This window comes from Nematostella vectensis, chromosome 8, assembly GCF_932526225.1.
Source record: "Nematostella vectensis chromosome 8, jaNemVect1.1, whole genome shotgun sequence".
NCBI lineage: Eukaryota > Metazoa > Cnidaria > Anthozoa > Actiniaria > Edwardsiidae > Nematostella > Nematostella vectensis.
In genome coordinates this window covers 14,132,564-14,145,215 of record NC_064041.1, presented here as the reverse complement: position 1 = coordinate 14,145,215, position 12,652 = coordinate 14,132,564, and the positions used below count along the sequence as shown (strand labels likewise).

Here is a 12,652-nt window from a genome sequence, read left to right as displayed (position 1 = left end):
AATCCGTCTTAAGAAAGGAGCAAAGCCATTTTGTTTGACAACCCCTCGACGAGTACCGCTCCCACTGCAAAAGAAAGTGGAGCAAGAGATAAACCGGATGGTGGAGCTCGGCGTGATAGAACCAGTAGACGAGCCCACGGACTGGTGCGCACCGATAGTAGTGGTACCAAAGCCAAATGGAACCGTGCGAATATGCGTCGACCTCACGAAGCTCAACAAAGAAGTCAGAAGAGAAGTATACCAAATGCCTAAAGTGGAAGAGACTCTCGGAAACATAGCCAAAGGATCGATCTACTCCAAACTTGACGCTAACTCAGGCTTCCACCAAATTCCCTTAAGCGAGGAAAGCGCTAAGCTTACTACCTTTATCACTCCTTTTGGGCGGTATATGTTTCGCCGTCTGCCATACGGAATCTCCTCTGCACCGGAATACTTTCAGAAGAAAATGGACCAGGAGCTGGATGGAATAGAAGGCACACTATGTCATATGGACGACATCCTGGTCGTTGGAAAAGACCAAGCGGAGCACGATAAGAGACTTGGCTGCCGTCCTTCAACGCATCACGGAAATCGGCATGACACTGAACCCAGACAAGTGTAAGTTCTCAGAGAAGAAGATTGAGTACCTTGGACAGGTGATCGATAACGAGGGGATCAAGAAAAATCCCGCCAAGGTGAAAGCTATCGTCGACATGGATGAACCTAGCCTGAGACGATTTCTCGGGATGGTGAACCAACTAATGAAGTTCTGTTCCAATCTAGCAGAGAGGACGCAACCACTTCGCGACCTGCTTAAGAAGAATAGCGCATGGGTTTGGGGCAAGGCGCAAGATGATGCCTTCAATGACTTGAAAGAAGAAATGGCTTCAGAGAGAGTGCTTGCACTGTATAGCCCCGAGAAAGAGACTGTAGTCTCCGCGGATGCAAGCAGCTTTGGATTGGGGGCAGTACTCATGCAGAAGCAGCCATCCGGAGGAATGCGTCCTGTTGCATATGCAAGCAGATCTATGACAAAAACCGTGTGCAGATACGCACAGATAGAAAAAGAGTCATTAGCAACCACGTGGGCCCTAGAGCACTGGTCCGATTTATTGGTAGGCATGAAGTTCACTGTCGAAACAGACCACAAGCCCCTTGTACCCCTGTTTACTTCCAAGATGATCGATGAGCTGCCGGTACGCAAACAGCGTTTCAGAATGAGGCTGATGAGGTACGATTTTGATACTCGGCACGCTCCAGGCAAGGAACTTTATACCGCAGATGCACTACCTAGGTGCCCACTAAACGAAAAGAGGTCTGAGACGTCGTGCCAGTCTGACCACCTGTACGCTGAAGCAGACTGTTATGTGAATACCATACTGCTACACCTGCCAGCATCCGACAAGAGACTAGAGGAAATACGGTCAGAGCTGAAGAGAGACGACGCATTGAAAGTCGTGATGCATTACGTACAGAACGGGTGGGCAGAAACCAAACAGAAGCTCTATGGGCCCGCGAAGAAATACTGGGGTGAAAGAGGAAGCTTATCCACCCACGAAGGGGACGAAAACTTGTAATTCCGTCGAGTCTCAGGCCAGATATCTTACGGTACCTACATGATGGTCACCAAGGCATATCCAAGACAGGGGACAATGCAGCATCGTCCGTTTGGTGGCCTGGAATCTCCAAACAAATTGAAGAGATGGTTCGCAATTGTGCCACCTGCGAAAAATATCGGAAAGAACGTATAGAACCGATGAAGGGAACAGATTTCCCAGAGCGACCGTGGTCCAAACTCGGAGCAGACTTCTTCCAACATGAAGGCCGACACTACCTGCACATAATCGACTACTATTCGCGCGATATCGAAATATACTTGGTGAGCAAGAATGTAACAGCCTGTGATACAGTAAACAAGATGAAGAATGCCTTTAGTCGACATAGAATCCCAGATATCTTAGTTACCGACAACGGACCACAGTTCGCCTCTGCAGAGTTCAACAAGATTGCGGCAACATGGGGATTCGATCACATAACTTCATCACCTCGGTACGCCCAGTCAAATGGCGAATCGGAACGAGCCGTCGAGACAATAAAGAACTTTCTGAAGAAGTGCGATGACGAGTACCTCGCTCTTCTAAGCTACAGAAACACACCGCTTCACAACGGATATTTTCCATCACAGCTAAGTATGGGTCGCAAACTAAAAACGAGAGTACCGTGCCACCCTGACGAGTTGAAACCCCAACTCCCAGACAATGATGTAGTGGGAAAGAGAGAAAGAGAGTACAGAAGAGAAATGCGGGAAGACTATGACCGCAGACACAGAGTTGCAGAGGGGGAGGAGTTAGCAGAAGGTGATCGAGTATGGATACCAGACCTAAAGACGGAGGGGACGATAATCAGGCCACACGAAACCCCACGATCGGTTGTAATACAAACACCAAAGTGATTGCTGAGACGAAACCGTCGACAGGTAAGAAGAGCCTTAGGAAGCCCTCAGCCAACATACGCTTCTACACAGTACAGGGCCCCTATACTTCCCGAGAGATACACGACTCCGGAAGCAATACAAAGCCAGTCAAGCCCTCTCCCGGTACAACAACCATCAGTCTCCGAGAAAGAGACCTTCAATGAAATGTCTGGACCCACACAAGGAGATGGGAATCGAGTACCAAAGCCGTGCCCTACGCCAGAGCAGGCAACCCTGAGGCGATCAGAGAGAGTGCGCCGCAGACCTTGCAGATACATTGAAGAATACTGATTGACAATGACTGCTGTTAGTTACCATTAGAACAATGTTAGAATATTTACTTGTATAGGTCAATTTAGAAGTAGACCATAAGTTACACGTTTGTATGTTAGGTTACTGTTCAAATGGAAGAAGTAGTATTGGGCTACCTGTAGTAGCAGAGGGACTAGGGGAACTGGGGCGAAGTAAGATGGCGGCCTCCTAGAGCGATCGGACTACGATTGTATGGTAGCACCTTAGAGTATCTTAGACTCAGTAAACGTCTTACTACACTTGTCTCCGCCCTTGGCATTGTGGATGCACACACACTCCTCCTTGGTCTGTTTAGGCATGCAAGTAAAGTCTTTCAGGGGACCATTCTGGATGCATTATATCTTGAGTTAGCAAAGGCTTGCGGCATACGCACACATCCAAAGGATTTTGGAACGTTTTCCATTAATGCCATGAAGAATCTCCAAATGCAAGGCAAACCCAACTTGGTTTACAAATGGTGCCAGTGCCTTCATGGGGTTAACCGATCCTTGCAGCTAGATAGGATGCCATTTGGAATGATCCAGTACCGCATTGAGTTTTTCAGTTGTACACATATAGCACAGGTAATTATTATAACCTATTTAATGTACAGTCTGAGCTCTCTAAGCGACCACCTCAGTGACTGTTAAGTACTCACTTTCAACAGCTTTTTATTTAAAGAGTTTGACTGAAAATTATCCAAATGGGAATTTGAAATGTTATCACTTATTTGAGAGCTGGTCGCTAAGAGAGCATTTGACTGTATTTGAGTCAAGCATTACAAATTAATATTGCTTGTTGTGTCAGTGGATCTCAAATGTAAACATTGAAAATCAAATCAAATATTTATATTTTGGTTACGATAATTGTATTATTTCAGATATCTGAGTCCCCTGACTATAAAATATGGCTAGACACAATGGAGGCAGAGTTTGGTGGTGGGAAGTTTAAGCGCTTGTTTCGTGGCCCTATGTGGAATGGCTGTGACAAGAAAGACATTGGTGATCCCTCAAAGGTAAAAAAATGCACAGATCAAAGACAAAAGACGATAAGTTGTTTGAAGGGGAAGGTTGAATTTTCAATTAGTTACAGCTGTAGAGTTTATAAAATTTATCATTTTGCAGGCCAAACCCAACATACCATGCAGAAGCAAACAAGCCCAACTGAATGCCATTGCTAAGAGTGACTTCTCTTCTAAGCCAGAAATACAGGTGAGACCAACATATAGAAGGATTGAGGGGGAATTTAATTTACGGCTAGGGGGTAGGGGTGCAGTTTCATGGTGGGAGGTTGGTAATATTTTGTTAACACCCCTTCCCCACACTTAAATAAATAGAACCATCATGGATGATTTGTATAAGGTTGCTTTAACAGGAGGGTTTAAGCCATATCAGAGCAGGGTTACTGAACTGGTATGTTGAAGTGCTGAGGTTGATTGCAGATATTGGTAAACTTTGTTTTTAAGTTTTAATTAATTATTCCATTGTGTGTTTTTTTAACAATTTTGGATAAAGACTGATGGGACTGATGTGAAGGAAGCCTTACAAGAGTCATTATTAAAAGTATGGAATGGTGATGTTGATGGAGCACTTGAAACCCTACAGGGACTGTATGATGACCGACTCCACGTATCGCAAGCTCTTAGTGTCCACAAATTGTGTGGGAAAGAGTTAAGGGACCCAGTAGTGGCTGTTAACAATGAGCTCAATAACAACATCCTGTTTCTCTATTATGGGCTTGCCAAGGCTGTTCAACTCTTCAGAAAGAAATTTGATCCCCCCAACACAAAGACTGAGAAGTTGATGTCACTCAACTGGGAAATTGTTGAGTTTAACATGCTTTTAGAGCAGGCAACTCGCTTTAGAGAAGTAACAAAAGAAATGTTGAACTGTCTGGACCCTCTTCTTAGCATGTCCAAAGATTTGAAAGAGAGTCTGGAATCCAACAAGAAAAAAAAGCCTTCCAGGATGTTGCCAGCTTGTGAAAAAAGGCTGGAGACTATGATCAGTTCCTGAAGAACCTCTTAAAAAAAGTGGGAACCTCTTAAAAAAAAAGGACGTGCCACCCACGTCCTAGTGTTCATGGTATCTGACGAATGCAGAGACAAAAAGCCTTATGCTATTCCTGTTCAGTATATCCCATACCACACCATCAGGGATCGAGAAGTTAGGGACCTCACCAAGCTCAACAAAGTAAAAATGACCAAAGCTGGGCTTCCTGTTGTTGGTATGTTTACTCTGTATACCCTTAGATTAAAACATAGCCCCCTCCCTTAAATAAGTGCCCTCTCCCAAATAAGAGCCACCCACCACCAAACAAAAACACCTGAAAGCAGTAGTGTACCAATTTTTTGTCCAAGGGGGGGGGGGGGGCACTCCACTGAGAATTCAATAAGCGCTCCCTCTTTGATAAGCGCCCCCAAGAGTCACAGAAAATCAAATAACTACCCATTTTAATCATTGCAGTATATGTTTTTTTTGCTTATCATTTCGAGTTAACTTATTTGTTGAACTTAACCCATCCATAATTATTATTCCAGGTACTTGTACTGATGGAGAGTTTGAACAGCTTCGATGTCGGTGCGATACTAGACCTCTGCAAGTCTGGCAAAATAGTGCATGATTCTCGTGAAAGTGTGGGCAAAATGAGCAAAAATACACTCCTCCAGATGCTTCAGCTACAAGGAGTTGAATAACAAAAACATTTAATAAAACCCATTTAGTGTCTTTTCTACCACACCCTGCTAAACGTAAGTACCAATATCATACGTACGTCACAAGGCGTGTCTTTTCTACCACACCCTGCTAAACGTAAGTACCAATATCATACGTACGTCACAAGGCGTGTCTTTTCTACCACACCCTGCTAAACGTAAGTACATATATCATACGTACGTCACAAGGCGCGTCTTTTCTACCACACCCTGCTAAACGTAAGTACATACATCATACGTCACAAGGCGCGTCTTTTCTACCACACCCAGCTAAACGTAAGTACCAATATCATACGTACGTCACAAGGCGTGTCTTTTCTACCACACCCTGCTAAACGTAAGTACATATATCATACGTACGTCACAAGGCGTCTTTGTAACACAAACAAACGTAACACAGTACATGCATGACAAACACATCTGTTTAAAGTTGTCATTCGAGTCTTTTGTCCGTCCATCGCCTTATCATGAGGTCACATACCATAGTAGGAAGTACGCTTCAACCATTGTCTTGCTGTTGTGACCGCGAAACGCATTCTTAACCCATTTCTAACGAAAACAAACACTATGCACGTGGCTGAGACATAAGGGAGTGCGCGCCTGATCAACAATTGGCCACGAAACTCTGAGTCTAGCCTACGTATGACTCGCTTCAAACAGAAGTTAGAAATAAGTAAGATTTCTCCTTCCCTAAAAAATTATACTCTTTTGCCCTATATTGTTTTATCAAATATGATCAAATATTCTATTTTTCCCCATTTCTTTGTTTTACTTCTTGTGATGTTTAAATGCGTTGTTTGTTAAGAGCTCTCCAAAGACATATGCCATCAAGAAGTCTGCCTCCATGGAAGATGTGAAAATCTTGGCCAGGGCAGATTCAAGTGCCATTGCAATCCGGGATACGAAGGCAAACACTGTGAAAAAGGTAAGTACCGGTGGTGCGCAGTCATAGGTATCAAATGCAAAAAAAAGGGCTGCTAGTATATGACGATCGTTCAATAAAAATGATAACTTGTAGTAGATTATTTATAGGAATCATATGAAATGGTATATAACCAGGGGTTCATAAGTAGGGGCAATCAACTTCCCCACATTCTCGTATCTTATAGGTGTCACGGCGTTTCCTAGGATGAGGCTATTTTAAGACGCGCGGATGAGACACGAAAAGCTATGTTCTCTCTTCGGTACTTTGACTTCCCCCTCTTCCCCCCAAATTCCAATACTAAATACGTTGCTAAGGCAATGTGGTATGCAATCTTGGAGTGATTCTAAGAGCAGAGATCTCAGCAAAGGCTTCAGCAGAGGTCTATATAGGACAGATAAAGAGCTTCTTTGCTAATAGAAGCTCTGTTTTTCCAGCGAAATAAAGAGAAAAGAGTCTTAATAATAATAAGGCTCATTTTCCATTTCCCCATGTCTTTTCTTTGACATATTTAATGTCTTCAGCCCCGTTCCTTGTCTCAAGGTGCCCAACTAGCACCTCTGGCGACATAACATATCAACCAGATAAATGGGAGAAAATTGCCTTTAGAACCAATAAAGACATGTATCTCGTAGCCATCTGCGTACACAGGGATATGACCAAGACAAAGGAGACAACGTTCGACATAACCTTACCTCAGTTAAACTTCATCGGCAAAAAAACTGCAGGGCGACTTCGACTCGAACGAAGTGCTTTAAACCACAGCTCAGATCCATGTGGGATCTAGAGCTGCGACCGGGCTAGCGTGATGCCAATTGTGCGGATCACGCATACGACCTTTGCTAGTCTAAAACTCCGTCGGATAGCCAAACTATCCTTGCGAGTATGTATACATAAATGTGAACTTTAGAAGCACACTAGCATACACACATTAGCACCAGTCGGGCCAAAACGGGACGCTAGCACAGTCTATTACCCGTGCAGTTCGGCAACCATGGACAGCTGTTTCGTCCTTATTAGGACTCGTCAGCATGGCATAGCCGGTTTTTGCCGATGGAGTTTAACTGAGGCAAACCGGCTATGCCATGCTGACGAGTCCTAATAAGGACGAAACAGCTGTCCATGGTTGCCGAACTGCACGGGTAATAGACTGTGCTAGCGTCCCGTCTTGGCCCGACTGGTGCCAATGTGTGTATGCTAGTGTGCTTCTAAAGTTCGTACCTTAGCGGCTGACCACGCCTTAGGAAGCGACCGAACCTTAGGGGCTAACCACACCTTAGGGGCTGACCACACTTTAGGGACCGTTCATACATTAGGGATCGACCACATTTTAGGGATCGGTCATATATTAGGGATCGACCACACTTTAGGGATCGGTCATATATTAGGGATCGACCACACTTTAGGGACCGGTCATATATTAGGAATCGACCACACTTTAGGGATCGGTCATATATTAGGGATCGACCACACTTTAGGGATCGGTCATATATTAGGAATCGACCACACTTTAGGGATCGGTCATATATTAGGGATCGACCACACTTTAGGGACCGGTCATATAGAAGTTAATAAACAAGAATCCCACTCATTCTATCTCCTTCACAGTCAAGACTTGAAAGACGAATGTGTGATAACTTTTTTAAAAGTTTAAAAATGGCTAGATGAGGCTTGAACCCTGTCTAAACTTAACCCCGCTAAAATTTGGAATTTGCGCAATGGGTTATGGGTAATCACAAGGGAGTACCCCCAGAACTGACGTATGGTAGCCTGCATTATTTCCACCTGCGTCAAAGGCAATCCGAATAAACTATCTCGCCCAGGACCCTATGAGTCTGCCTTGTCAATCAAATCTGCTGCATCATGCACTGCAACTGTTTCTGTCGGATATAGGAAAAAGCCAACGAAGAGTATGACCCACACGGAGAATGGAGGCAGATAGGGAACTTTCGTGCCGTCATACGTTTCGCTCGACACTATTAACTGAGGAGGTAGCCTCAATGCTCATGGTAGTAGGGGCGGGAGTAAGGACTCAAAAATAATTTGGGAAATTATTCCGGCTACCTATTTCCGCAGTTACTATACAGAAACTCCTCTCCCCCCGCCCCTTTTTAGAGACTGGGTATGAGTCAATTGTTTGGGATGCCTGTGGACTTTCTCGAGGAATGACGTAATGGTATGACCATCCGAAATGCCTCACCGTAATCGCAGTTTATTGTTGGCACCAAGCGCTTCACAACTTACGAGGAGCTTTTAGGTCAAGGGCTGCTTTCTTTCTATCTAGGTTACTAAAGGCATACGAGTATTGTCGATTACAAGTCAAAGAATAAGGTCGCAGTTGTTGATGAAGTCGAAATTCGAGCGAATTTTGTGACATATACCCGAATATTACTGCTACCAAGACGACTTTCTATTTGTTCCAAAATGAGCTCATTGGTCAACGAAGAGCTAGACGAAATACAAATCGAAAGGCACCATGCTCCTTCTAAAAAAGTAAGTTTACGACTCCAAATAAGCAAATTCAATTTGATGTATAATCAAAATAATCCATAAATTATCGTTGCAATACCATCAAATCTAATTCCATAAAGTTACTTTAAATTAAACGTGTATCTGTAGTACATTGTCTATATTTTCCCCACGTGATGCAAAATTATAAACAAGAGTAACCCGTGTTAATCCCCGTGCAAAATGCGCCAATAACAGCCAGCATTGCTTACGAACTCTTGTTTGACAGACTACAAGGAAAAGGTAAATGTCAAAATGTGAAACGACAGACAACAATTCAAAGGAAATGTCAAAATGCGAGAGAATGTTGGCTCTCGGGGGCTTTAGATTTCATGCCTTGTAAATGAGTTACACGTCACAGCCCTTGTCACGCAAGTCGTGTCACGCACATCATTGAGGATTTTGTGATATTTTGTCATTTTTTCTTTCCAATTACCCTTTATGCGTGCAAGGTGAATTCAATTTTCTATCGATATTTTTAAAAGCGATTTTAACAGTTTGCTCAATACAGGATCACCTCAAGAGTCTAAATACATACACATAAAAAGGGGGAGGGGGTGGCGGTATAGCCCTTGACTGGCAGCTTTCTGTCACCTTAGCTAACCCATAAAGCTTAAGTGAAACCAATCGCATGTGTGCATATGATATACATTTCATTATCTCTGAAAAAGCATGGTGACAGTAAGAATAAAATGATTCTGCGCGATGAGAAAAGTGGAGGAGATGGAATTTATTGGCTATGACAAAATGTTTTGCCTTAGGGAAAGGGCATTATTTAACTGGGGGGGGGGAGGAGGGTCTCAAATGCTGATACAGGGTTTAGGGGAGGGTCTTTTTTTTTAACAGGTATTCTGATCAATTTCCGAGCCTCCTAAAAGTCTGGAATTTCAAAATTTTTCTTGGGAGAACCCCAGACTCCCTACAAAATATATCAATGAATGTGAAGCGCCTACCTTCAGCTTGCACTTTCATGACTTTTGTTTGGATAGCATTGAAAATCATTATCCCCAAAATGTGGCCTTCTACTATTTCTATCTTTTGAGTTTTGGTTTTATTAACTTCTTCCATCACTGAATTTAAGAATTTCGATCATGTCAGAGTCCCCCCCCTAATAACTTTTCAGATTGGTGATATGAAAATGTTTAAATAATATTTCTGTTTGGATGAAGTTAATGATGCTTTATTCTATTTTAACAATAATTAGCATTTCATTTATTTGAAAATGGCAACATTTGGTGGTGTTTAAGGCCTGCTCCATCGCTCCTTTATGGGCATGTCTAAGCCAGTGTCCCCCCCCCTCACCCCACACACACATACAATATTTTGTTTTTTGTTTTTTGGGAGGGCCTAAATTGTTGGTAGCCTTTTGGGGGTAGGGTCATCATTTTTGTGCTCTAGATTGGGGGGGGTCGAAATTTTTGAACCAGAAAAAAATTAAACTTAGCATCCGCTCCCCCCCCCCCCCCCCCCCCCCCCCCCCCCCCGATAAATAATGACCCTTCCCTTATTAATGTTGAGCTTTTTTGGTCTCAGGTTCGCAACATAATAATCGTTGTGCTCATCCTATCAACTGTCATCTTCGTCGCCGTCCTTATTGCGTTACTGACACAAGGGAAGAGTTCTGAAAATGATGAAAATAACGACGAAGATTCTTCAATTCTTATAGCCACTGATGGTGGAACAATACGAGGTAATAGGAATTCAAATGCTTGGGTGTTCAAGGGGATTCCCTACGCCAAGCCCCCTATAAATGACATGCGATGGAAACCACCTTTCCCATGCGGGCATAATCACTGCTGGCAAGGTACTTTTAATGCTGCTTTTTACGGTAAAGTTTGCCCTCAGTTAAACAGCGAAGATCAAGTCATCGGCAGCGAAGATTGCCTTTATTTAAATGTTTGGACGCCAAGTGTGGATATCAAGCAGCCTGTACTTGTATTTATTCATGGAGGCGAGTTGACTTACGGATCTGGACACGATAGTGGGATTCATCCGACCCCGGAATTTGTGAGTAACTTGGGTGTTGTCGGCATTTCTTTCAACTACAGACTTAACGCGTTTGGATTTCTGAGCCTAGACGCTCTCTCAGACGGCTCCAAAAGCAATACGTCTGGGAATTACGGATTCATGGATCAAATTATGGCGTTGTCGTGGATTCATACAAATATTGCACGTTTCGGTGGAGATCCCGATCGGGTTATACTTCTTGGTCAAAGTTCTGGTGCCACTTCCTCCCTTGCTTTGTTAGTGTCCCCGCTAGCTAATGGACTCTTTCACGGTGCTATCCTTATGAGTGCATCCCCTGTATTCAGTAAATCAGCCAATGATGCTTCTAGTGACAACAAGGTTTTTGTCGAACGTATGGGCTGTGCCCATGACAGCCTTGCTTCTACGCGTGAGTGCCTCTACCGTTCTAATGTAGCTAGAATTATACAGAAGAGCCCGTGGAATGTATACCCTTACTGGAGTATGCCAGACCTGACCGATCTTCCGACTCCGGGATTTTTCAGCGGTGCCTTGGCAACAGTCGATGGGCATGTGGTACCATACCCACCAATTATTGCGTTGTCTTCCGGTAGGAGAATCAACGATGTACCCGTCATTTTAGGCACAACAGCTCAGGAGATAGACTTCCTTCCCGGAAAGCTCTTCAACACAAAGGCAGACCTGAGTGACTTCAAGAGATACGCCAGCGAGAGGCTCTCAAGATTCCTGAGTGATGCCGAAATCGAGAAAGTATTTTCAATGTACCTGGTTGAACACAAACATCCGCGGCTCTCGTACGCTAATATCGTCACGGATATTCGAGTCACGTGCCCAACACGTGTGCTTGCCGGTGGCGCGTCCACCGGACTGCGTAGTGTCTATCGTTACGTGGTGACCAACTGGCCTAGTAAGCCAGTCACGCTTGTGGGAGACAAGACCAGTGCTTACGCCTTTCACATGTGGGATCTATTGGCGTTTTTCGGTTTCCCTGAAGCGTTCGGCTATTCGCCATCTGCCAGAGATAAGAGATTCATGGTCAATTTAAGAAGGGAGCTTGGTAGATTTATCCATAGCAATAAGGTTGAGAGCTCAGTCTGGAAGCCGTATCCTGAGGTGACCGCTCTTTTCACCGACGGCGGAATGGACTTTGCGCGTTCGTATTTGGATAGAGAATGTGACCTCTGGTTAGGGCATGGCCTGTTTCCATATGGCTGGGTCAACTAGTTTACGTCGAAGACAAAACAATATAAAGGCAGAGCAAGACTTTTTTGAATAATTTATTGAGTATGACAGACAATCAGTTGTAGTTAAACATTTTCCAAAATACGTTGGTGCAAATGGCGAATGGCACATGGAAGTACTAAGATCAAAAGTTTCTTGTGGTCTTATTTATTTGTTATATTTAAAGCCGTATTGTCACCAGTTTACTTTCGGTCGATTACCTAACAATATCCGATGATTTTTAACGGAAAACGCGAGAATTATTTCAAAATATTGAAAGGAGTGTGTCTATGTCTATTGGAAGTTTCTTTGAGGATGCGATAGATAATTTAGAGCGGGTTGCCTGTTTAATATCTCGGATTTTAATAGATTCTTTTGTCTTTTGACGGTTGAGGTTTCTGTCGGACCTCCGGAAGTAAACTGGTGACAATGCGGCTTTAAGGTGATAACTAAGAACCGTATGATTTATCAATAATTTCCTGCATTCAATTAAATCGAGGCCCCTGATTTTTCGATGCTAGAACTGTCATTTAGGAATTGCCATTTGCACGGACAAGGT

At 43.7% G+C, this 12,652-nt stretch overlaps 2 protein-coding genes across 3 annotated transcripts; both read left to right on the top strand.

The window, feature by feature from the left end:
- Positions 1–1,735: 1,735 nt before the first annotated feature.
- On the top strand, positions 1,736–2,743 carry LOC125570315 (uncharacterized protein K02A2.6-like). The gene is made up of 2 exons (XM_048731871.1): positions 1,736–2,344; positions 2,456–2,743. Exons 1-2 carry the CDS (start codon positions 1,736–1,738, stop codon positions 2,741–2,743), a joined length of 897 nt encoding a protein of 298 aa, XP_048587828.1.
- Positions 2,744–4,782: 2,039 nt separating this feature from the next.
- Positions 4,783–12,244, top strand: LOC5510471 (para-nitrobenzyl esterase). 2 transcript variants are annotated; one of them, XM_048731880.1, is made up of 3 exons: positions 4,783–4,969; positions 5,283–6,381; positions 10,420–12,244. In XM_048731880.1, exons 2-3 carry the CDS (start codon positions 6,301–6,303, stop codon positions 12,094–12,096), a joined length of 1,758 nt encoding a protein of 585 aa, XP_048587837.1. In that variant the 5' UTR covers positions 4,783–4,969; positions 5,283–6,300; the 3' UTR covers positions 12,097–12,244. The 2 variants fall into 2 exon arrangements, with proteins under 2 accessions (XP_048587837.1, XP_032235532.2); XM_032379641.2 differs by lacking the exons at positions 4,783–4,969; positions 5,283–6,381 and adding an exon at positions 8,551–8,871.
- Positions 12,245–12,652: the final 408 nt, after the last annotated feature.